Genomic DNA, 27,863 nt, shown 5'->3' with positions numbered 1-27,863 from the left:
TTTAAAACCCGAAAATATCTGTGAAATCATATTTAAATGGACTAATGTTTATGTAAGTCAACTTGTGCCTATGTTTTGGAAATTTCTGGGATTGCGGCAATGCAGACCTTCGTCATTTCAAAACGTACACGTGAGTGTTTTAAGTTATGGTTTCGTGACTCTGCTTGAAGTCACTGAGAACTTCTGACGTTTATCGAGAACCACGCAGCGGTTCGAGGTATTAAGTCAGAATTTCGAAGTGAATTCTGCAGAGTCACATAACCATGCTTAAAACACGAAACGCGCACGTTTTAAAAGAACGAAAGTCAACGAAAGTCAACTTCTGGCTAAATAGCAACTTCTGGCATTTTGACTTCTGGCACTGCAAACTTTCGGCATTTTAAAATGTACACGTAAGTGTTTTGAAGCCACAGAGCAAATTCAAAATCCACTTTCAGAAGAATCAATTTATAACAGAAGGAACTTTTTCTGCATCAGACGATTTAGACCAACTGAGTTGAATACTTCAATTAGGTTTTTGGTTAATCTTTGATTCTTATTCGCACGCACTTATTCGCACGCAGCTTTATCTGTTAAATCATATTTTCATTTACAAATTGTAATTCTAAGCTAACATTTCAAAGCAAAACAAATTATGAAACAATTTTCTCGTTTTGTGTAAGATGAAGGCAGCAGCATTGAAGATCCAACAACTGCCAAGTCAAGTGAATTGATCAGTGTACGTATCTATAGAGACTGGGAAAGTTTTCCTTTGCTTTTGAAAAAAAAACAAAAATTAGAATTCTAACTTTCATAATATTTGGTCCTTCCTTTTTCAATGGATGGGATTCATTCGTTCTCTTCCAATTTGTTTATAGGGTTCCAGTGTTGGTCCTAACATCCCTGGACTGGATGACCCTGGAGTTGGAGATGTTGACAAGAGTGGAGAGGGAACTAGCTCCCTCGTGGACTGTGACAAGGCATGTCAGGTCAACAACACTGTTCCAGAAATTGAAGCCAACACCATCTCAAAGCCGGTAGTTTAACATTTTAGTCCATAGGAGCCACGCAAAAATACTTCGTATTTTCTTGCTTGCCGTTAGAAGGTTGAGAGACAACAACCTAATGTAAATTGTGCATAAGATAAGCTTGACATAGCTTGACAAGAAGCTCTAGTTGTTCAATGTATACTTGGCTAGAGAAATGAAGCCTTGAGGAACAAGAAAGAACGTGAAAACGGGTTATAAGAGATGCCCAAGTTCGAGAGCTTAAAACCAGTTGGTGTAATTGGGTAGCACACTAGGCTTGCAAGGAAAAGATGCTGGTTTAAATACAACACTGGTTCATTTTCCCAGTAGTTGCACCTGCATAGACACCCTAACACTTGCAATTTTTGTTACGGTTGACGTTAATGTATTAAAGAGCAGGCGGCTACTTTTCGGCGTCGTGTTTTTTTTGTTTTTCACTTTTACTCAAGAAATCTTTCAGAAAATTTAATGTTTTGCCTCAACTTAGGAGGGAGGGAGGTATTACATGCTCTGCTATTTTATTTCTTTGTCCTGTCAGAATAAATCGATCAATATACTTATTGCAGAAACTCTTTTCAGCGTTGTTTAAAAATTTTTAGTTACTCTGGCGCTGTCATCAATTTCGAAACCATGTTTCCATATTTTTGGTGCAGTTTAGTGCAAACGATTCTGAAGATAAAATTTTTCTATTTTTTATTGGTTTAAAACCTATAAAAAGGTCCAAACTTGTTGGAGCTTTTTAGTTATTGCAGCCGAAATTCAGCCGCTGTAGTGTGAATTTTTCATTTGTCAATGAGTAACAGAAAGGAAGATGAGTGGATGTGCAGCTTTCACTCCTCTGCAGGTTTTTATTTCGGCAAAATCAATGTAATTTTGAATCAATTTCAATTTAATTCAATTTGCCTTTGGATGATTCGCCCTAATTTTGAATAATTTCAACTTTTTTAAAACAATTTTTGCTAAAATTTCCAACTCGGTAGTCTTCAAAAAATTTCCTGAGGTCTAAAGGTTTTCACAATATTGTTAAAGTGATATATCGAATTTAAAACAAATCGAAAAGATGATAATTTTTCTAGGACTGTACAGCAGTAGTAGTGAAAATGCCTGGTTTGTAACGGGGGGGACCTGTCCCCCCGTTACAATACAGGCATGGCCTTTTTTAGGTATCATTTTCGAAAACTTGTAAAATTTCTCGAATTTTTTGTTTCTCGAGGTTGGCAAAGACTTGAAATTTTTTTGAGAGTTTGGTGTTGTGAGAGTGGTGGAACTTGTAAAATTTTTGGAAAAAAATTTGGTGGGGTGAATGAGTGAAACTTGTAAAATTTTTCGAAAACATTTCGAAAAGTTTGCGAAAATTTTGTTTTTCGTGGTTGACAAAGATTTGTATTTTTTTGTAAAATTAGTGTTTTGAGAGTGTTGGGATTTGTAAAATTTTTGGAAAAAACTGGCGTGGTGAATGAGTGAAACTTGTAAAAGTTTTCGAAAATTTTGAATTTTTTTTTTAAATTCTGAATCTTTTTTCTAGTCTAATGAGACTAATGAGGGACTGAAAAGCGAAAGTGACTAACCTGATGGAAAACTGAGGTGAGAGAAGAAAAAAGATAGTTTAAAATTGATAAGTTTCTGTTCCAATGTAAGAAATTTAATAGTTTTGCGGGTCTGAGACCGCACAAGTGGTATTATTTTAAGGGTTTTATTGCCCATATGTTTGAATTAACAAGCAAGTGCGAAGTATTGAAATTGGAAGTTTGTTGAATTTCAAGCCTGGAGAGAAGTTTCAAGTACAGTTTCGAACTGAAAATAGGGCATGAGAATGAATGGGGGACAAAATATCGTGAAAACTGGCTGAAAAACTGAAGAAATTGGGGTTTAAAATTTGTCTGAAAATTGGTTAAAAAAGTGATTTTATCGCTTTATTACTGTGTCGGGAAATGCTTGATATGGGGGGTCAATTGAATTTGGTGAAATAACGGGTTGAAAATAGTTTGACTGTTTAAAGAAATGATGTTTCTTGGCCGATGAATGTAGAATAAAGTAATGTTTCTTAGTTGAAATGCAATTTACAATAAAATTTTGTCATTTTAACAACTTGGCGAAACAAATAATAGTGATTAACTGGGTGCTGATTATTTGTTTTTTTTGTTATTTTTTATGTTTTTATTTAAAACAATCACTATTTTGCGAACCAAATATTCTAAAAGAACAGTAGGCTAAAATAGCTGACGTCCAATTGTACAGTATTCAGTGTACAAGGTCATTTCAAATAGTTGTGTCGAAATTGTGGATTAAAAGTGTGAGAGATTAAGAACAAAAAAGACATGATTTGGACAATTTTGCGGGCGATTAGCACATTTATGTATCTATGAAGACTTCTTTGAAATGTTCATGTATGACTTCACTACATGTTAGACAAAAATTGGGTGTGGCAACTAGGCTGAGTTTGAGTTTGAGTTCTATTTTTAGCATTTCTGTGCAATCGACCATGAAAAGCCAAAATGAGGAAAATTGGTCTTAAATAGTTTTATTGGTATTGCATTTTCTTTGCGATTCAATACAAAGCAAGCCGCATTTTTTAAATTCCTCTAACAGCGTGTTGATACCATTAAGAGTGTATCTGTTGTCCACAACGGAAATAAAGTTATGACTGAAAAATTTTCCTTTCTCGATGATAGTGACTTTTACCACGAAATTTTGTGCTCTAGCAAACGAATTGTTGTTGCTTCAGTGAAAACATACGAAACAACGGGAACATATATTGCTCTACGACTCTTCAAAAAAGATTCCGCGGAATTTCGTTTTAACCAAAGAAAAACTCTCTCAGCTGCTGAATTTGATCTTCTCGCCCAGAAATTAAAAACGATTCAAGATCTATCGTCTCGAGGAACTGCAGAGAAAAATAAACGAAGGCAAAGATCTGTTTGTGAAAGTGATCTCGAAGAAAGACCTCAGTGCGAAGGTGGAAGAGCAAAAAAAGCACGACAAAATAAAGCAAGTGAAAGTGACGAGAAAAATAATTAGCAAAATGGTGGAGGCAATGGTTGAGCGCACACCGGAATACTTTCGCCAGTTTTCCAAACAATATCGTTACTTTATATGTCGAAGGGAGCCTATATTTGACCATACAGTAACAAAGAACTTTGCCTACAGCTTGCATATGAATGACGATTTTTGTTAAGTACCTGGATCTCATTATCATGTTATTGCCTCCAATGATCAGCTTTCTAATTCTTTCAAGTCTACAGCATCCAAACCATTCATTATACCTTGTCTCTTTACCTGTTTCAATTTACTTATTAAAACTAACTCAACAAACACAGTTTTCCGTGGAGAAATAATGAACAAAATTGACGAAGCGGTGAACTACAACGAGCAACACCAATTGAACTTTGCAAACTCTAAAAGAAAATTACCTAACGTTGATTGTGTTTTTACTAATAGTGTTCATACTCAAACTGACTTTTTGCTTGCTTGTACGATTGATAGATTCTATAGTATTTATAATGGTGGTCTGTACGGTGAGCTTTCAAAAATACTTGATATATTAAATAGTGGCTATGGTTGTTTGAATGTTGACAATAGTTTGATTTAGATAAATTTTAATATGGAATCGAAATCTTCGAATTAAGAATTGTGTTCTTTGTTGTTTTTGAAGAAAGATTTGAGCAAAAAAAAATTAATTAAAAATGTTAGAGCATATGATTAGCAAAGCGTATTAAGTCATTATCGTTCATATTCAACAATAAAGGATATTCGTAACCAAACATCACATGCGCAATATAAATACAAAAATGTCCACATATCTTTGAGTTTTAATTATGAACTGGCTTAAGTTTGAGTACTTGAGTTACTTCATTGTAAAACTGTATCAGACGGGAATACAATTTTTGGTAGTTTTGTATCGGGATTCCAAGCGGGTCAGCCATATAGACTTTGTTTTCGTGAAACAAAATAACCATCCAATGACTTCCTTCATATTGCGCTGGTGAAGCTTTAACAATAATAAAACCTTTTCTTGTTAGCTTTAGGAAATTGTCCGCTGCAAAAAACTCCGTAAAAACAATATTTCAAATCAATACATTTTCCCAACAAATAGCGTATCTCATCACTATCCATCGGTGGGGTAGGTGATAATTGATTTTTTTGTCACCTTTCGTTCCGAATTAACACAAAACGTTGAGCTTCTTTCGCCCAGAAATAAAATTTCTACGTTGCCGCCAATGCTCCGTCAAATGTAAGTTGAACCGAAATTGAGCAATTTGTAAGTTCTGGTTGAATGAAATCATGAGAAGCGTCTTGCGTTGAAGTTAAATCAAAAGCTAGAATAAAGTGATTGGGATAATTTTCCAGAGTTATGCCATGCCCACCTTTGTCAAGAAAATCCAGGGCTTCCAGAGTATTGAAGTAAATGCGGTGGTTAAAACTTGTTGAGACCGGAGTTCCAACAATAAGTTGACCATTTCTATAAACAACAATTTGTCTCAAATTGAATTTCTGGTAGTGAAAAGGATCAGTGCGATTAGTTCCGAGGTATGCTTGATTTGTTGCCATCGCAATTATCATACGTCGTACAGGTTCTTTCGAGAAAATATCCTCATGGCTCCAACTTTTTATTCCAGTTGTAGCTTAAAATGTTCGTGGTAATAATTTTGTATAGCGATACACGGCAGGTGTTTTTAGTAGAGTTTTCTCAATTGCCGTCAAAACATGATCCGCTATTGTCATTTTTCTAACGTAGAGATTAGCTTCAACTATTCCAACTTTATAATGTTTGTTTGACTCTGAAATTACAGCAAAAATCATTTGTAGATCTTTTAAATGAAATTCGCAGGGTAACACCACCAAGTAAGTGTTTATCACATGTTAAAATATCACTCGCCGGCTTTCCAATAAAGTAGTTTTCCTGGGAATCAGCAACAAGAGCTTTTCTGGTCGCCACGTCGTCCGCGCGGCCGTCAGTGCCATCAATTTTAGCTGGCTCATCCTCGTAATAATATCCCTGACAAACTAGCCATGTGTTTTTTGCAGTTTTTCCTGAAGAAAATTCCGATTCAATGAATGCTTTGTACGCATAGTTTCCGTTTGTGTTGGAAATTTTAACACCGTTAGCAGATGCAGTGTATTCTGAAAATAAAGAATGTAATGCGTTGTTGCTAAAGTATGGCGCGTCGGTATTTGTAGCATCAGTTCCTGTCCTTAAATCGCCGTCGTTGTTCCGGTAGATTTTGCATTTAATTTCAAGGAGAAGTTTTTGTAAATCTATGAAATTGTTCCTATCGCCCAAATATTCAAATTCAAGCATTGAACCGTCCGGGGAATATGACGGTTCAACTTTTTGAGTAAAAGCATTGTCAAAAGTAATAAGTAGAGGATGTTTTTCAAACAAATCATCTGTGGTGTGTGTTGCCTCTGCGGGCAGTAAATTAGTAATCTTTTTGAACTTTAGAAAAGAAATTTGACCGACTTCTCGTCAAACACTTCTTCTTACGAATGCCTTGCTTTGGTTTTTCACCGTTAGATTTTAGTTTATGCATTCTTCCTGTTTTTGATCCGCCCACTTGTTTTCTTACAGTTTTTTGCACAATCGATTTTTTTGCTTGTTTTGGAAACTTCTTATTTGTAACAACCTCTACCAGCTCAGGAGCTGCTTGAACAACTAATTCACGTCCAATCTTTTTGGCTACAGGCCAAAGAAACTTTCTTGCAATCGGTAATGCGGCTCTGCCAATACCTGATGCTAAATCCCAAAAACCACTTCCTCGTTGGCGATATTGTCCTGAAAAGTATGGTGATACCGATTGCTGTTGATAGTAGGCCTCCATTTACTCGATTTTTTTAAAAAATTTAAAGTTAAAACAACTTTTCCTGTTCCAGCGATTGGAACTAATTGTCCGGTTTCTGTCCGCAATTGAATTTCGATTGACTGAAAATTTTTTGGTAGTAACTTTTTGTATTCCAAGTTGCCGCAACATTTTTGTGTGTTGGCTCAATTTCGCAGGGGCTACCGTTTTTCAAGCGTTGTTTTGAATCAATGACTCGATTAAGAGGCGCCTTAGTATCACCTACGTATTGATACTCAATTATGTTAACATAAATAAAAATTAGTTGCTTCCCTGCAGACAAATCAAAAGGATAATCACCAACAAAAGTTTTTTCTTCATCATCTGCCATGGCCAGATTTTCAAAAGTTTCCAACATCTTGTATCCAATATGATAACCAGACCCATCATGAATACCGTTGAAACCTAGGATACTTAAAATTTCGTTTTCCGGAAAAGTAATTTCTTCGTTTTTACGGAAAAAGAGGAACAAAACCCTATTGATTTTGTTAAACTGATAGTCAAAATGAGGCAATCCGCTAGCTGTTTTTAAGAATCTCAAAATATGGTCACGGTTTTCATAGGAACCAATTTTAATGATAGCTCGTTCTCCTCCGTATGGTTTGGAGACTGCATCAAATGGAATACTTTTCTCATGAAACTTAAGGCTTTCAGAAGAAAATATCTTCAGATCACTTCCGTTCACTTGATTTATTTTTGCCGGGAAGATAATTTCACTTAAAGCAACTCGCCAATCCCCCTCCAAATTAATTTCTTCATTGAAATAATTTTTGAATGAGGACAAGGTGTTGTGAGGGAAAATATTTATAGAGGCTGACGAAACTAAGTGAACCTTGAATTCATTCATGTTTTGTTATTTCACTACTATTGTCTCTAACTTTGACCAACTCTAACTCGTAAAATTTTCCTTTGACTGGCTCTTGGGTTGCGTCAATGAGACTATAAGTAGGGGGATTTGTTGTAGGTATATCGTAAATCTCAAAGCCATCGTTGGTAAATGTTTGCTTGTATCCATTTCTAAAAGGAAGATTCGCTTTTGATATTCGGACAAAGTCTCCAACGTAAAACTTTGGTCGACGAACTACTTTTGCTGATGTAGTAAAAATTAATGATATCAAGTAAGGAACGTCTTTCTTTGTAACTTTATTGGGCGCCTTTTTCGTTACCCTGTTGACTCTAGAGTTAATGGTTTGTACAAAACTCTGCAATTGATTAATATACGAGTATGTCCATTTGTCCTCTAAATACTTGTATATCAGATTCTTCAGCGATCGTTTATTTCTTTCCGCAAAGGCTGATTTTTTCTAGCTGAAAGTTTTATAAACTTCAATTTCATTTTTCTGACAAAGAGTGCTGAAGGAGCCCTTAAATTCTGTACCAGCATCTACCCACACTTTTTTAGGTCGCTTGCTCTTTATCATTTTCTTAAACGCATCTGCTGTTGTTGTGGCGTGTTTTGATTTAAAGGGTTCAACACGTAGATAACGTGAGAGACAGTCTACCGTAACTAATAAATATTTTACATCTTTGTTCTCTTTTGCTAATTTATCCACATAGGCCAAGTCTAGCGACCAAATCTCATTTATGTCGTAAGCAATAACTTTCAGTGTTGGAAATGTTTTTCTATATTTCTTATGCTTTGTGTGGGCCTTTTTACCCTCTAGAAACAATTTCACTTCACTTGGTTTCAATTTTGTGCTTTTTTGTAGATTTTTTATGCTTCCGTATGCTGCGGAACCTTTCGTATATTTTAACTCAATTTTGCTCAAGAAAGCAATTTTTTCTCATTCGTCGAAAGACCCCCAGTCCTTCTCTTGTTGAGTTCTGTCTTCCTTTGAGATTTCGAAACCGCTTCCGGCAACTGAGGATTCCTCTGTAAGTAATTGGCTGGTTTCTTTGAGCTTGATTCGTTTTGGCGCAAAAGTTTTCTTTTTGTTTTCTTTGTTTGGTATCTCTTTGAGTTCTTTTCCGGATCGCAATTTTAGCATTACTGTTGATCACCGAGTCTTCTTTTATGATTAAAGCCTCTAGAATCTTGAAATAATCTGGATTATTTATTTTTTTAGTTGGTTGCTGCAAATCATAGAGAAAAATGGGAACTTTTATTCCTGTCCCTGTTGCGTCAACAATGAAATTCTCTTTTTTGTCTATAACAACGTTTTTTGACTCTTTAATTAGATTAACTATTTTTTTCGTCCTGGTAAATTTTGGTTGCGCTAGCATGCTGAGATTTTGAAGAATTTTGTCTGCATGTACTTTTGACAACTCAGTAGGATCAGTCGTTTCCCTTGTATCCAAAATTTCTTGGTTTTCTTTGTCATTGCTTTCATTTGGTCGCATACGGTTCAAAAACGAAAATTGACCACCTCTATGCTGAACTCTGGGATCATTTAGAATTTGTGAGGAATAAGGTTGCTCCTTCATAAACTAATTTTTGGGAATCAAAATAAACTCTTCAGCAGTTGTCATTGCTTAACTCAAATCGATGAAACAAAATTTAATAATGAGTTGAATCAGTTCGAAAACCGGTTTTAATGACTAAAAGTGCTCGCCGTTTATCCATTGATGACTTTTTTTTTGAGAACGCCTTCAAATTTGTGTCTGTAATTTTCTAAGTCTCTCACTTTCACTCTAACATGGCCCTGTAAAACATTGTGAAGACATTCACAAAAAACAAGTATAGCATCACTATCACAACTACGCAAATATTTCCTTAACTCTTTTGGCTGCAAATGCACCATTTGCTTCAGTATAGATAATTTTTTCCCTTTCATTGTTTAGAGGAGTTGTTTCTGCTTTATCAGATGGAAGATAGAAAACTGAAGGACCTGGCTCAGTAATATTTGAACAGTATCGTAAACAATCAGAAATCTTTGGATCAAGATCGATAAGCAGATGCCCAAAGGGTTCTTTTGTTGCCAATTGATAGCAATGTTTTAAAAATTTAACAAGGTTCAACTGTTTCCCTAAATATTCGACTTGTTGAATATCACGGGCTGATTTGAACAAAATGATGTGTGTCGTGTTCAAGTCTATTGTACAAGACCACTTGCTTTGTTGATAAAGGTTGTGCTTTATATAAATAACATTAATGTTTTTGTGACGCCCTGCAGTGGCCAATTTAACAAATTCCTTGTCATTGTAAATTTCTTCGATATATTTCTTCGTCTATTATCAGAAGACAGTTTGCAAGGCTATTCAAAAATTCTATATTGGCATACTTTTTAAACGTAACACCAAGTGTTTTCTCCATTTTGATGTATATTTGTTGCATTTCTCTGTAGTTAAAAATGAGGTTGTTAAATTTTGGGTAAAATGTATTTGCAGTCAAAATTTTAATAGTTAACTCTGTTTTGCCACAACCTGAAGGCCCTACAACTGCCATAAAGACTCTATCTTGCGTAGATATAATCTTATTTATAGTCTTGGATTTGGTAAAATGTATCCAACTAAACTAGACAGTATTGATATCCAAACTGAAGTTTCTTCACAATTTGGTTTTAAAATGGTTAATTTAACAATACAAAGTGATATCAGCAGTAAAATAACAAACATTTGAACAAAAAATACAACTTCTGACCGCGGCAACGTTGTTTGATTACAAAATTTCTATGAAGATTTGCTGCTACTTTCTCTTTCAAAAAGATTTTCTTCTACAACAGCGTCAACTTGATCAACTGTTTCTCCCTCCATTTCGAGGCAAAATAAATTTTTTAAAAAATGTATTGAGAAAAAAGCCACTCTATATAAAACAGTTCATAGCAATTGAACTCAGTTAGAAAGTCTTCCATATGAACCATAAACACTCCGGAAGTCGCTCAGTTTTTTCATAATGAACAATTTTGTGTACTCTTTCTTCCTTCACCAAGTGCTGAATCTCCTTTGGCAGTGAAGGATCGTTCTTGTCAATTTCTTCACCAACCGGGTGTTTCGACATCAGTAAGAGTCTCGGAGGACAGACTCTGGGTTGAGTTTTTGACATTCTGCTTTCTCCACTGAAGAAAAGGTTCAATATAGTATACTAAATGAGTAAATGAGCGAATTTCGTCCTCATTCAGCAACAATTTAACTTTTCTCTGTAAAAATTGGTTTCCGGTTTTTATTGTTTCGTCTTTGGAAATTGAAAGACTCAGATTCCCATCCCCCGTAATCAAGGCGCAAATTGTTGAACTCGGTGACAAGGGTGCTTCCACCTTCGTCATATCCTCTCTCATTTGTTAACAAGTTGAAATAGAATATGGCCTTTTCTTTTGCACAATGTTTGTTGAAATTGTTTTTGCCCTTTGAATGAATTTGACAGTTTTGTGTAAAATAGTTCACAGATATCGAAGGAAACGCAAGTGAATTCAGATCAATGAGAGCACTCAAGGAAATATGACAAAAATTTTTTTTTTCCTCTCCCTTAGCGTAAAATATTGCACTCGGATTCCTTAAGCGAACGCTTTGAATTATTTGTGTAAGATAAATATAAGGATAGTTTCCTGTGTCCCACTCATTATCGTGCAAATTTCTAGTCAACCAACCGAAAGATTGCTTTTGTTGAGTTGTTAACTCACTATAACTTGTTGGAGGTAAAGATGACACGCAGTCAAGATAGTCGTTGGTGAAAACACCAAGTTCTTTAACAAAAAATTTTTCTTTTCTGTGACGAAACCCTTCAACGTCTAACACAACTGTTTTGCTACTCAGCATTCCAATAAAAGAAAAATTGACGGATGCAAAAACCTTTATATATAAGCAAAACAATATTCCTGACAAATGTCCGCTAAAACAGTTGCTGCTTCTCCACGGAAGCATATGAGAGTAGCCAGGTCCTTGGTTATATATTTCGTATATGAAACCAACAGGGCCTCAATTTTAGCGCTATATCAAAATCAAACCCTTCAATTTCACTAAAATATGCACTTGTAGCCAGAAAATAATTTAACCTTACACTGTTGTTTGGGTATAGTGTTGAAACCGATAAACTATTTTCGTGGATCTTGTTCAAACAGTTTCTGCATACAATTGGTTTTTCAAGACGCATACCTTCTTTTCGCTAGCCTGCCAACAAAATGAATGCGAATATAAGAAAATGGATTATTGAACATTGAGTCGCGAAAACAATTTATTAACAACAGACAAAATGGGATTTGATTTATTAAGCACATACTTAACCTTGATCATATAAAAGCAAATTCCTTTGAAACTGTTTCAAGATAAGAAAGCAGTAAAAGAATTTTCCTAGCATATGCTGGTCTTAGTGTGTATGTATCCTCATAAATAATTTACACAATACGCTAGTAACCACACAAACACACAAAAACACGCAAAATGCATACAAAAATGTTAACGTTATAATTTTGATTACCATTGATAATAAAGTATTAAATAAGTTTGAGTGCTATGCAGACACGAAAGGCAGCGTAAAAGCAGTGAGGTCAAGTTTGGTTCCAAAACTTAATAAACCCGCGATTGTAACAAAACACTATTGCGAGAACACATGTTAAGACCCAGACATTAACAAACCTTAAAGCTTTTTATATCTTTTGATCTACATGGCATTCCTCAGATCAACGCTGTTTGGTATTTGAACAACATACTGCTTTCATTAATTGCTCTAGATAAGAAAGTAATAAAATTGGGTGTGTACAGCTAGCACGAAAAGATTGGAAACGATAAAAGGAATAGTATACTAAGGTTCACTTAAAATACAAGGATTTGAGTGTAATGGACTTATGTGTAATAGCTACTTGAGTGACCTTTTACAACAAAAACGGAATTAACTGATTGAACACGCCTTAGTTTAGAATTATAACTGAACTCTTCATTTCCTAATTTTTGCTTCAACTTTCATTTGCTCAATTCCAAGTTTTATTTAGCAGAACAGTTCCTGGATTTTGACAACAGATTCCTATTGTTCTATTCGATTACCAAAATTCTGCTATAATCAAAGAAATAATTCTAATGTCTCCTCTAGCCATCATTCTAAAGGCGGAATCGATTCCTGACAGCCGAACAATTGCTTAAGAGACTTACAGAAAACAGACTGTTATCACTGTACAGCAGGACTATCAGTTAGATGAGTGGGTTACAGTAAATCACATGGCTGTGCTTATTGTGATTTTTGATCTTATTCAGTCATTTCGATTTGAGAAAGGCCTTATGAAAGGAGCTCAGTACTTGCTGAATTTTGTAACTTCTTATGCCAGAGAGTTTGTATTCGACCCAGACACCTTGGACGAGGGAGTACGAAAATTTTTTTACGATTATGACTTGAAAGAAATCCCGTTGTATGAAAATCAAGACGGCTACTGGAGAGATCTTGAACTGGTTGAAAGCATTTGGAAAATGAAACCAGATATTGAGAGCCCAGAAAGTTTTAGAGAACCACCAACACCTGCCATGGTTCATGATACAATTGTCTGTACACCTGAAAACAAAACTGAAAACAAACCAGATGATGTTTCGAGCAGTGGAAGCCTTGCGACTCCACCTGTGAGCAAGTGTTTTGCACCAAAGAAACGAAGAATCGACCTCAATTATGATAACTAAATCAAACTTATTCCTTTGTTGATATTGTTTGTTGAGTGTGTGACATTCTTTTGTGAAGCTGACTTTATAAATTTTGGCTATTTTTTAATTGAATTCTCAGATCATTCAGTTTTTTTCAAGTATCAATTTTTAGCAAAAAAACACTTCATATTATTCGTGGAAAAAGTCACTATTTTCGTGAAAGGAAAATTTTTCAGTCATAACTTTGTTTCCGTTGTGGACAAGAAATACACTCCTAATGGTATCAACCCGCTGTTAGAGGAATTTAAAAACTGCGGCTTGCTTTGAATTGAATCGCAAACAAAATGCAATACCAATAAAATTATTTAAGACCAATTTTCCTCACTTTGGTTTTACATGGTCGATTGCACAGATATTGTAAAAAATAGAACTCAAACTCAAACTCAGCCTAGTTGCCACACCCAAGTTTTGTCTAACATGTAGTGAAGTCATACATGAACACTTCAAAGAAGTCTTCATAGATACATAAATGTGTTAATCGCCGGCAAAATTGTCCAAATCATGCCCTTTTTTTTCTTAATCTCTCACACTTTTTTATCCACAATTTCGACACAAATATTTGAAATGACCTTGTACACTGAATACTGTACAATTGGACATCAGTTATTTTAGCCTACTGTTCTTTTAGAATATTTGGTTCGCAAAACAGTGATTGTTTTAAATAAAAACATAAAAGTTAACAAAAAAAAAGAAATAATCAGCACCCAGTTAACCAACATTATTTGTTTCGCCAAGTTGTTAAAATGACAAAATTTTATTGTAAATTGCATTTCAACTAAGAAACATTACTTTATTCTACATTCTTCGGCCAAGAAACATCAATTTTTTCACTTTTTTGTCAAAAAGTGCCGAAAAACAACAAAATTTTAATAAAAAGTAACATGCAAACAACACCCAATAACTCATTATTAACTGTTCGAGCAAACGTTCGAGCAAAAAAACAGCAATTTTTGCACTTTTTTTTCAAAATTTTGTCTGTTTTTGACGCAAAATGGCTTCTAAAATACACCTTAAGCGCTCCATTCAAACTATTTTCAACCCGTTATTTCATCAAAATTCAATTGATGCCCATATCAAGCATTTCCCAACACAGTAATAAAGCGATAAAGTCACTTTTTTAACCAATTTTCAGACAAATTTTAAACCCCAATTTCTTCAGTTTTTCAGTCAATTTTCACGATATTTTGTCCCCCATTCATTCTCATGCGCTATTTTCAGTTCGAAACTGTACTTGAAACTTCTCTCCAGGCTTGACATTCAACAAACTTCCAATTTCAATACTTCGCACTTGCTTGTTAATTCAAACATATGGGCAATAAAACCCGTAAAAATAATACCACTTGTGCGGTCTCAGACTCGCAAAACTATTAAATTTATTACATTGGAACAGAAACTTATCAATTTTCAACTATCTTTTTTCTTCTCTCACCTCAGTTTTCCATCAGGTTAGTCACTTTCGCTTTGCAGTCCTTCATTAGTCTCATTAGACTAGAAAAAGGATTCAGTATTTAAAAAAAAATTCGAAAACTTTTACAAATTTCACTCATTCACCACACCAGTTTTTCCAAAAATTTTACAAGTTCCAACACTCTCACAACACTAATTTTACAAAAAATTTACAAATCTTTGTCAACCACGAAAAACAAAATTTTCGCAAAATTTTCGAAAAGTTTTCGAAAAACTTTACAAGTTTCACTCATTCACCCCACCAAATTTTTTTTCCAAAAATTTTACAGGTTCCACCACTCTCACAACACCAAACTCTCAAAAAAATTTCAAGTCTTTGCCAACCTCGAGAAACAAAAATTTCGAGAAATTTTACAAGTTTTCGAAAATGATACCTAAAAAAGGCCATGCCTGTATTGTAACGGGGAGGGGGGGGGGCAGGTCTTCCCCCGTTACAAACCAGGCATTTTTACTACTACTTACAGCATTTGTTATTTTAGATTAATTCTTTCATTCATTTGCGTTCTGATGTGATAGCCAGTTCTCCAATAATTTTCGATGCTTTCCAAATTTGGGATACGCATTAATCTCTCATTGATCGTTGTTGAAGGAATTTTTCTTCAAGTCAATCATGAAGCTCATCACCTACTTAAATTTCGTTTTCCTAATATTAGTAGACATTTAACGTTCAGAATGACAATAATTTATCAAAATATATCCTCTATTCATAAAAAAGATCAAAAGCAAGTAAGAGAAAAGAACATCAGTTAATGTTCATAGGTAAAAATATTTGTTTCATGCATTGTTTTCAAAAATTTAACGGATGGGACACCTAATGATTTTAACAGGCTACTTATTTAAATATGGTTAACAGCAACGGCAATGCGACAATCTTCAAATTTTGATATTCTTTTTCATCCTCTGTCTTGATCATATTACGCTGATTTTTAGCTACTTCTGAGACGGACAAGCCTCACATAACCTTGTTCAGAAATTGAAACTGGAAAGAGCAATAAACCGTTGGAAGTGCGAACAATTGATTTAAGACCGTCAACTTTGAAGCTTGATATATGTTTAGATGGAAAACTTTAATTTATCAAGATAACCCAGCCCAGTTACTTGAAAAGTTTTCATATGGTTGGAATGAACCTAATCTAAGTTTAGCTGATAAAAAGAGTAGCTTACAGTTTGAACGTGTAATAGTAGCACCTGTAGGTCATGTATTGTAAAACACCTTCAATTTAAATGTTTTTTTTTATGGTTAAAGTGCGGCTGGTCATGCAATATTATTTGCGAGATTTCAAAAGCAGGCAATTTTTGTTGACCTTTAATGGCCGTGAAAGAAAATCATAGGGCTACGATAAAAATATGTATTTGTGAATTTTTCAGTGACATGAATTGTATACAGGATGTCGAGCATTTTATTGTTTGTCAATTCCAAATCAACATCTTGATCTATTAAACACATCTCTCTCCTGTAAAAATTTTAATCGGATTTTCAATATCTTTTCCTTATCCCCCACTCTTAATGAAATTGTTTTCAAATGTCTAATTTTGTGAAAAAACTTTCATTAAGCTCGGGACATTAGAAAGCCAAGAGAAAGAAGTAATATATTAAAAAATTTATATTAAAAAATATTTTTAAATGAAGGTTTTTGCATAATAAAATATCGCCTAATTCATACAAAATTGTAATGATAGTGGGTTGATTTTTGTGACAAACGCTTGTGACTAGATATCTTTTGAGTTTTGTTGTAATTGCAGGTTTATTTCTGGCCACTAAAACAATAGTTAATGACAGGGAGAGCAAAACGCTCGAATTTCAACAAATTTTTCAAGCTAATTCACGTGGTATAGAGTTGCTTTATAGTAAACTAAAGTTGAATTTATAGCGCAATTCTCCAATAATTTTCGATGCTTTCCAAATTTGGGATACGCATTAATCTCTCATTGATCGTTGTTGAAGGAGTTTTTCTTCAAGTCAATCATGAAGCTCATCACCTACCTAAATTTCGTTTTCTTAATTTTAGTAGACATTTAACGTTCAGAATGACAATAATTTATCAAAATATATCCTCTATTCATAAAAAAGATCAAAAGCAAGTAAGAGAAAAGAACATCAGTTAAAAATAGGTAAAAATATTTGTTTCATGCATTGTTTTCAAAAATTTAACGGATGGGACACCTAATGATTTTAACAGGCTACTTATTTAAATATGGTTAACAGCAACGGCAATGCGAGAATCTTCAAATTTTAATTTTCTTTTTTCATCCTCTGTCTTGATCATATTACGCTGATTTCTTGCTACTTCTGAGAGGGACAAGCCTCACATAACCTTGTTCAGAAATTGAAACTGGAAAGAGCAATAAACCGTTGGAAGTGCGAACAATTGATTTAAGACCGTCAACTTTGAAGCTTGATATATGTTTAGATGGAAAACTTTAATTTATCAAGATAACCCAGCCCAGTTACTTAAAAAGTTATCATATGTTTGGAATGAACCTAATCTAAGTATAGCTGATAAAAAGAGTAGCTTACAGTTTGAACGTGTAATAGTAGCACCTGTAGGTCATGTATTGTAAAACACCTTCAATTTAAATGTTTTTTTATGGTTAAAGTGCGGCTGGTCATGCAATAATTTTTGTGAGATTTCAAAAGCAGGCAATATTTGTTGACATTTAATGGCCGTGAATGAAAATCATAGGGCTACGATAAAAATATGTGTTTGTGAATTTTTCAATGACATGAATTGTATACAGGATGTTAAGCATTTTATTGTTTGTCAATTCCAAATCAACATCTTGATCTATTAAACACATCTCTCTCCTGTAAAATTTTTAATCGGATTTTCAATATCTTTTCCTTATCCCCCACTCTTAATGAAATTGTTTTCAAATGTCTAATTTTGTGAAAAAACTTTCATTAAGCTCGGGACATTAGAAAGCCAAGAGAAAGAAGTAATAAATAAAACAATTTATATTAAAAAATATTTTTAAATGAAGGTTTTTGCATAATAAAATATCTCCTAATTCATACAAAATTGTAATGATAGTAGGTTGAGTTTTGCGACAAACGCTTGTGACTAGATATCTTTTGAGTTTTGTTGTAATTGCAGGTTTATTTCTGGCAACTAAAACAATAGTTATTGACAGGGAGAGCAAAACGCTCGATTTTCAACAAATTTTTCAAGCTAATTCACGTGGTTGACAGTTGCTTTATAGTAAACTAAAGTTGAATTTATAACGTAATTCTTAACTCATATCAGGGATGAAATCACAGACAAAAAATTCAAATTGACATATAGAAATTATGATAATGTGAATAAAAGTAGTATCCAGATTTTAAAAAAATTTTTGTTGTTGGAGCATTGGAACTGAAACGGGCTAACCAAGGCCTAATTTGTTTTACAATGAAATTTGATTCTGATTCACATTTGACACGTTTATTTAGTTTTTTATTTTATATTAATATTTGAGCAAAATTGATGTTTTCAAATGGTTTGAATAAAAAAATTGATCAAAATTATTTTTTTGTTCAGTGGTTAAAGTACGGGAACCTTTATGGGCTTCTTTATCATATGGACGTTTTGTTTGGAATTGTTCTCACAGGTCCAGGATACACAGATCTTGACAGTAGCGTCTCTGGATCTTTTCAACAATTGTCCCCCTCTGGTACCTATTAGAGAATCGCCCACCCCCTTCTGTGCTATACTTCACCACAGTATTAGTTGGCCTACCGTTTAGGTATCCGATTATCAGTTTAAGCGCAATTGCGGAACGTTGTTCGGGGTCATGGCCCTCACTTGCTGTGGGATGTAATCCGGAAATCGAGGTTCGGTTAACGAGGCGCGACCGCTGACCCGCCGTGCCAATCGGAAAATCTTTCCGTTTTGTATTCCAATCTGGATAAGTTATATACCATGGCATATTTTAATCTATTCAGTTTAACATAGTTTGCGCAGACGTTGAAAGTTATTAGTTGTCTCCGATTGATTAATAAATAAATTGCTCGTTGAAATTCTATTCAAGAATAGCCCCACTTTTGCAGGGGGGCAATTGTTGAAATTAGTACCATTTCCTATAAAGCTCTTTATCGTAATTAGATATCACATTTTGATTTGTCTGTTCTTCTCAATTCAAACACTTCTAAAATGCTAGTTTGGCTTACTGAGCATTTTTTTAATGGGGTGAAGTCATCATATTTTTGGCCCTTTTTAAAAACTTTTGGAAAGAAACGGTTCTTTGACCTCGGTTGAAATATTTCTCAAACCAATTTACTGGGCGAATCCAAAAGATGATGATATGCGTCCTCGTTTTTTAGGCAAAAAAGGACTCGTTTCCAGACTGCCAGGAGCAACTCGTATTAGAAGGCCATCTTGATAACCCTGTACAGCCCGCCAGAACATACAGGTTACTTCAACCAGTTTAATTCTGATCAAACAGCGCTGTCAGAGTTGGGAACTCTTTCTTTTCAACATTAACAAATTTTTTTGTCCTCATTAGTGTGTGAACGTAAAACTAACGAGTGTTTCGCCATAATAATGGCCCTTGAAGCATAACGAGAGGTTAGGCGCCGCATTGGCGTGAGTACGTGCAACCGACAATCAATAAATGAGAAAATTAGTTGACGATTTACGTAAAATGAGGAATTATAATAATTTTGGAGCTGTGATTGCCAATTTACAACGGTATAACGCCAGTGGCGTTATATTCGACACGTGTTTATGAACTAGCGTAAAAAAGGTCTATCCGCGGTTGCAGAGATGAAACTTTAACGTATATAACCATAAATTTCTCAATTTTTCAGTTATAGATAGTCATATTTCAGTGAATAGTTAATACCGACATTAACCAGTAGAAAAACAACATAATTTTGACACAAAAAGTGCAGACTTATTTATTTTGATGTGCTCGTCTGGGATATTGCTCTTCAAGTGCAAATTATACTCGAAATTGGAGGTTTCGCTTTTTGTCTCTGATATAGAAATACTCTCAAGAAGAGAAATCAATGCAATAAATCATAATTTAATTTTCGTGTGAGGAAACGTGAGAAAATGTTTTTTTATCGATATGTTGAGACAATAAACATTTTGGGTATTTTTAGCCAATGCCTGATGGCCATAATTTTTCTCGATTTGACACGTTTATTTAGTTTTTTATTTTATATTAATATTTGAGCAAAATTGATGTTTTCAAATGGTTTGAATAAAAAAATTGATCAAAATTATTTTTTTTGTTCAGTGGTTAAAGTACGGGAACCTTTATGGGCTTCTTTATCATATGGACGTTTTGTTTGGAATTGTTCTCACAGATCCAGGATACACAGATCTTGACAGTAGCGTCTCTGTATCTTTTCAACAATTGTCCCCCTCTGGTACCTATTGGAGAATCGCCCACCCCGTTCTGTGCTATACTTTACCACAGTATTAGTTGGCCTACCGTTTAGGTATCCGATTATCAGTTTAAGCGCAATTGCGGAACGTTGTTCGGGGTCATGGCCCTCACTTGCTGTGGGATGTAATCCGGAAATCGAGGTTCGGTTAACGAGGCGCGACCGCTGACCCGCCGTGCCAATCGGAAAATCTTTCCGTTTTGTATTCCAATCTGGATAAGTTATATACCATGGCATATTTTAATCTATTCAGTTTAACATAGTTTGCGCAGACGTTGAAAGTTATTAGTTGTCTCCGATTGATTAATAAATAAATTGCTCGTTGAAATTCTATTCAAGAATAGCCCCACTTTTGCAGGGGGGCAATTGTTGAAATTAGTACCATTTCCTATAAAGCTCTTTATCGTAATTAGATATCACATTTTGATTTGTCTGTTCTTCTCAATTCAAACACTTCTAAAATGCTAGTTTGGCTTACTGAGCATTTTTTTAATGGGGTGAAGTCATCATATTTTTGGCCCTTTTTAAAAACTTTTGGAAAGAAACGGTTCTTTGACCTCGGTTGAAATATTTCTCAAACCAATTTACTGGGCGAATCCAAAAGATGATGATATGCGTCCTCGTTTTTTAGGCAAAAAAGGACTCGTTTCCAGACTGCCAGGAGCAACTCGTATTAGAAGACCATCTTGATAACCCTGTACAGCCCGCCAGAACATACAGGTTACTTCAACCAGCTCTTCTAATTCTGATCAAACCGCGCTGTCAAAGTTTGGAACTCTTTCTTTTCACCATTAACAAATTCTTTTGTCCTCATTAGTGTGTGAACGTAAAACTAATGAGTGTTTGCACCATAATAATGGCCCTTGAAGCCAAACAAGAGGATGGCCGCCGCATTGACCGTCAGTACGTACAACCGACAACCAATAAATGAGAAAATTACTTGACGATTTACGTAAAATGAGGAGTTATAATAATTCTGGAGCTGTGATTGCCAATTTACAACGGTATAACGCCAGTCGAGTTATATTCGACACGTAGTGTTTATGAACTAGCGCAAAGAACGGCTCTCCGTGGTTGCAGAGATGAAACTTTAACGTATATAATCATTAATTTTTCAATTTTTTAGTTATAGATAGTCATATTTCAGTGAAGAAAAGGAAACAGACATTAATACCGACATTAACCAGTAAAAAAACAACAGAATATGACACAAAAAGTGAAGGCTTATTTATTTCGGTGCGCTCGTCTGGGACATTGCTCTTCAAGTGCAAATTATTCACGAAATTGGAGGTTTCGACTTTTTTCTCTGATATAGAAATACTCTCAAGAAGAGAAATCAATGAAATAATTCATAATTTAATTTTTGTGTGAGAAAACGTGAGCAAATGTTTTTTTTTCGATATGTTGAGACAATAAACATTTTGGGTCTTTTAGCCACTGTCTGATGGCCGTATTTTTTCTTGATTTGATTGTATTTTGAGTTTTTATTGGAAAGAGTAATGTGTATATGGGTACCTCCGCAGCATAGAGCCAGCGAGACGGTACCCATATACACATTACTCTAATTTCCTTTATATATCCACTACTCTATATTCACTTCGTTTATATTTTAAATCTATCATTTCTTTTCTCACTTAGTGCAATCCACTAGTACAGAGTTAAGCTGGTAATTGTCCATTATCAGACGGATAGTTCGGGTTCTATCCTCACTGACTCCAGTGAACGTATCCCAGATACTAGTATAAAACTAGAGAGACCGTGTAAAAAGCACGTAAAACCAACTTACGAAAACTTTTGTAACCACTTTGTGGACAACTTGAATAAAGAAACCAGCTTAACTCTTTTATAAATTTTAACTTTTGCTATTATTTTGCGAATCACTCTTTGAGAGCGATTCACTCTTTTTGGGGTGATTCCTGAGTAGGGATATTGCTCTTTTTCACTCTTTAAGAGCGAATCACTCTTTCTTGATGTTTTTTTTATTTTTTATACTTTTATTTCAAATTATCTATACCCTTCAAAAAATTTATATTTTCTTATACTTTTTCTATATTTAAACCATTATTAATAAGAAATGATACAAAATTATAATATTTACACGAAGGACCTTCGGTCTTGTTACACCAACAACTTTCCTCAGTTTGGACAATAAGTAAAGGACTTACAGCTCTAGGACTTTGTCTTTTACCTAATAAGCTTCTACTAAATCCTTTAGGTATATCTACATCTGGATGTTGTTTCTTTACATGAGCCCGTATCGCATCGTATCTCACAACAGAAGCACAATATGGACAATTAACTTTAGCCGAAGTACAACTTCTACATGTATACTTCATCAAAATCAGTTAGTGGTTTTACATAATTACATTTATTACAACTTCTAATTAAGACTTCTGGGTTAAGGTTAGGGTTAGGATCTGAGTTAAAGTCATAGATAGAACTAGAACCAGAACCAGAACTAGAACTAGAGCTAGAGCTGGAACTAGAACTAGAATTAGAACTAGATTCATTTTTTAAAGAACAATCCCATGGAGAAAAATTATTAGCACAAATACCACTCTACATACATTTATCAGTTTTGTCTTTAGGACATGATTCATAATGATATTTTAAAACAGCAATGTTTCCATATTTATAGTTACAATCTAAACATTTTAAAAGCATTTATAATAGGGAAAACTTTAATATTTACCTAATCATTTCGCGGGGTAATATTTAACCATGATTTCAATTAAATCTTCAGTATTTTCTTTAGATGTGATACACTCTGCTAAATATTTATTTCCTAACGTATTGAGTGTATTAGTTTTAGATCTCTTATCCAAAATCAATTCAAGGTCCTATTCTTTTTTATCTCTAACAAAATTTATAATCTTTTCTCTAAATTCTTCATTATTTCCATATAGTCTGGTTAAAAAATTTACTCCCTTTCTATTTAAAGTCCCATCCTCGTTGTTTATATATTCCTCTTGTATTGCATTTCGTAGATTGGGCTTTGCCCATGTTTCACTACCAGCAAAACTACTCAACGGAGTTGTTTTGCAAATTCGCAGATCATTATCCAACTCTTCTCCATATCCAACTTTAACCAATGTATTTACTCAACTCAACATTGTGATTGCTCCCATTGCTACACTCCCAGCATTTCTTGATATTATATCAGGATAAATATAACTAAATATATATAAACCTGAGCTAATAATTCCACCAATAGTTGATAAACCTTTTATACCTTTTCCCATAATCATTTCTTTAGTTAAAACATCATTCTGTATTTTAATATTATTTAATTTAAGAAGTTTATTAAAATAGAATATATAGTTATCGTGATTAATAACATTTCTATCTGTTGCATTTATCATGAGTATTTTCATATATGCTATAAGTTTATTTATATCTTCTCTTCCTAATTCATCTTTTAAACTAAGAGCTTTTAAATCAAGGAAACCGACTCTTGAATCATATATCATTGTTCTATTACTATTAATAATAAAAAAGTGTTTTCCTTCTTATTATATTTAATTATACCAAAACGAAGTTCATCTGACATTCCGTCTGTACGATTATAATGGTTACTATTTAACTCACTAATTATTTTACTTAAGTCAAGTTCACATTTATATTTCTCATTAAATTTTTTAAATAGATCAGGTCCATTATAAGTTGTTAAATAAATAGTATCACAACTCATTCTTGCTGTATTAATTATTTGAGCTGGTTTATGACACATTACAATCATTTGAATTTTATAATGTCTACCTTCAGTAAAATAATAAGCTATATCCTTATTTAACCTATCACACATATCATCAAGTACTATTACACAATTTTGAAATTTATGCATATTATTTCTTGTGATCATATTTATATCACATTTATTAAACCCAGTATAGAATTTATTAGACTCGGGATCTATCCAGTCTCTGTCATCATTACACACTATAACTATAATTTTAGCTAGGTCTTGGTTTTGGTTTTGGTTTTGGTTTTGGTTTTGATCAGTGAACGAACTTTGTTCGTGTTTTACCAAACTGCTTCGCTTGCCACGGACTTCGTCCGTTCGCAGATCTTGATTTTCGACTGAGTATAGTTTTAAATATTGTCTAATAAAATATGTTTTACCTGTTCCAGTTCCATCATAAACAATCGTATGTAATGGTGACTTTTCATATTCAAATCTAACTAGACTCCTATTCATAAATCCACCAAATTTTCTTCTAGTTTTGTATATTTACTTGGTATTGAAACATATATTATATAACAAATTCCAATTATAATAATAAGAAAAAAAGTATACCGCCTTTATCCATTTTTATATATAAAATTTATTATATAAAATTGGTTATCCTAACTTTTGAGGAATTCAATAACAAATTTAATATTGATAATAATGCTATGAGTGATATTAGAATAAAAGATATAGGAAAAGATATAAGTCTAACACCAATTGAAATAGTAATGAGAGATGAGACTCCAGATAATATGTGCGAAGCAGGTTCCCTGATTAATGAAGCTAACTTCAACATTATTGTTAATTTACATCCAACTGAAGGTACACATTGGGTTTTAGTTATAAAAAGAGAAGGGGCTCCTGTGTATTACTTTGATAGTTTTAGTGTAGAAACCCCATCATTATCATTAGAAGAATATGTTGATCTAGGCTCTAATGAGAGAATACAACAATATGATGAATCATATTTTGGGGTTTATTGTTTATATATGATCTCTCTTTTTGATAGAGGATTTAGAATTAAAAGTGCTTTGAATATTCTAGTTAATCAAAGTAAATATCCGGGAATATATAATGAGTGTTTTTGTTTAGGTTGTTATGTTAATGTTAATGTTTATGATAATGATAATGAAATTGATAATGTTAATGTTAATGATAAAGATAATGTCATTGATAATGATAATGATAATGATAATGCTAATAATAATGTTAATGATAATGATAATGTTAATGATAATGATAATGTTAATGATAATGTTAATGTTAATGATAACGTTAATGTTAATGATAATGTTAATGATAATGATAATGTTAAGGATAAAGATAATGTTAATGATAATGTTAAGAATGAAGATAATATTAAAGATAATGTTAATGATAATGATAATGATAACGATAATGATAATGATAATGTTAATGATAATGATAATGATAAAGATAATGATAATGATGATAATTTTATATATCAGGGAACCTGCTTGGCAGTTCTATTTGATGGAAAACATGGTGAAACATGGCAAGCCAAGCCCCATCAAAAGGGTAAACCTAATAACAATAGTCCTACTAACAATATCTCTGTAAATATAAATGAAGATCTACAATCATGGCTAAATGATGATGATATAATTACTGAAGCCACATTCCCAGATAACTTTAGATATATAATATATGGTCCTAAGGAATGTGGTAAGTTTATATCTACACCAGATCAACGAAGTTGCTGTGTTAACACAGATGGACATTTGGTCAGCTGACTACGTCAGATCAACGAAGTTGTTGCTGGATACACCAGATGTAAAGTAAAACTTAATACATCACCATTAAACTCTATAGGTCTTCCATGCTCATCTTTAATATGAAACTCTATATATTCTATTCTATCTTTAGTTATATTTTGATAGAAGATATTATATGGTATAATTTTTATTAGATAGCCTGGTGGTTCTGTTAGAGTAAAAGTATAGAGTATGTCTGTGTTATTCCCATTATCTTTAACACCAGATGTCACATTACAATGAATGTTAATAGTACTGAAACCCAGTTTTCTGAGATGTATATTTACCTTTTTTATTAACTATTTTTCTAAATCCTAGTAATGGGGCTGTTGAGATTTCTATGTCAAAGTTAATTGCACCTTGTTTTACTTCCATTAAACTTTTCATTGTATTCTTATCAGATTCTATTATAACATGACCATTAGTTTCTTCTTTTATTAATTCTGCTATTTCGAATAATTCATATGCTCCTGGTATAATAGCTAAAACACGGGTATCTGACCATGTTTCACCTTGGGTATCATTTAAGAAGTGATTGTTCCTTCTATTCACATTAAACACCGAATTATAAACAGATAATCTGATTAAACCTGATTTTGACGAGTTAAGTATAGGTTCACTAAAATTAAACTTTTCTGTTGGCTTTATCATTCTAAAGTTAAGTGTATGCTCTTCGTTAATTTTAGTTAAAGCTTCATGTATATTTTGTAGTTCCCTTGTATATTTTTTATATTTTGTATATTTTGTATATCTATCATATTTTTTTATCTTATAAAAATGGACTTTAATTTGGATACAACTTATGGTTATAATAATGATATACACAAAAGTAAGATTATAAAATATAAACCAAATAATCTGGCAACAATGAATACAATCAATACTAACATTAATATCATTCTCATTAGAGAAGAGAATCATTTAAATTTGCGTGGTTCCTATCTAGAGATAGATTTTGTTGTATCAGATGATGCTAGTGGTGTATTTGCTAATGATGCTAATATCAGATTAGTTAATTATGGTATGATGGCGTTGTTTAGTTCAATTAAGCTTGAAACTAGTGGTGGTAGGACTATTGAATATATAGATCACTGTCATCCTAATCTATTGATGTATAAGTTATTAACTAGTACTGATGATGAATATGAGAGTGGTTTTGTTAGAAATCAGGGCAATAGAGATAGTCAACTTAAAGGTGACCATATTGCTGCACAACAAGGTCATATGTAGTTGGTAATGATGGTAATATAGATATTAGAGATATATCATGGTGTGTACCCAGTATTGATTCTAGTAATGGCAATAGAATTATTGTGCAAAAGGGTTTAAGTAAAAAGAATAATGTAGACTTTAGTTATTATGAAAGAAAGACATTTTATAAGAGTGTTCCCAATGCTACTAACTTCTTGTTTGATCTGGGTATGGAAAGTGGGATGGAAAAACCACAATATATATTAGTTGGTTTTGAGAATAATAATGTTAATGAACAAACTCATGATGCAAGTACTTTTGATATAATGAATGTTACTGAATTTTATTGTAAGATTGGTAGCGAGTTTTGATTATGTTACCAATAACTATAATGAAGCTTTTAAAAAGATTGTTAGCTTTAATAAAGATTATAATGGGCTACCACGTAATAAAAAACCATATATAAATCCTACAACATTCAAAAGTAACTATAGAATATATGTATTCGATACCAGATATCAAAGTGATCATATAGGTCCACAACCAAAACAACTTAATTTTAAATTTAGTGCTGCACTTGCCGTTGTTATATGTTATGCATTAGTATTAACTAGAAAGGTTATTAGTGTGAATAGTGATGGTAATAAGATGGTTGATATTATATCATAAATATAATTATCTGCGTAGCAGTTCCTGATAACTATTTCTTACTTGTCTTAGCAAAACCCCTGGCATAAATAATGTCTAGTTTCTTTTTATTCTATAGAGATAACCTCCAGCTTCAAGCTTAATATTAGCCTTGGGCCTAATTTTCGAGCTTCGCTCGCGGGTGGAACCCGTAGGCTTCGGCTTAGGCTTAATAACAGCAAAAGGATTATACTTTTTAACTTCCATTATTTTTTATATATAGAAATGAGTCTTTTACAAAAA

General features: G+C 33.3%; 1 protein-coding gene across 5 annotated transcripts in view; it reads left to right on the top strand.

Moving 5' to 3' along the window:
- LOC142346298 (uncharacterized) overlaps positions 1 to 27,863 on the top strand; it is a 110,864-nt gene that overhangs the window by 68,482 nt on the left and 14,519 nt on the right. For 4 of the 5 annotated variants that reach the window (XM_075398820.1, XM_075398819.1, XM_075398816.1 and 1 more), the window contains exons 17-19: positions 663 to 718; positions 858 to 1,016; positions 20,869 to 20,957. In XM_075398820.1, the coding sequence (XP_075254935.1) occupies positions 663 to 718; positions 858 to 1,016; positions 20,869 to 20,957 (304 nt within the window). Of the gene's footprint in view, positions 1 to 662; positions 719 to 857; positions 1,017 to 19,166; positions 19,256 to 20,868; positions 20,958 to 27,863 lie in introns of all 5 variants that reach the window. The other variant, XM_075398817.1, reaches the window with a different exon arrangement.

This window comes from Convolutriloba macropyga, chromosome 9, assembly GCF_964194025.1.
Source record: "Convolutriloba macropyga chromosome 9, txConMacr16.3, whole genome shotgun sequence".
Lineage (NCBI taxonomy): Eukaryota > Metazoa > Xenacoelomorpha > Acoela > Convolutidae > Convolutriloba > Convolutriloba macropyga.
The sequence above is the reverse complement of the archived record's forward strand: the minus strand, read 5'-3'. Positions and strand labels throughout refer to the sequence as shown.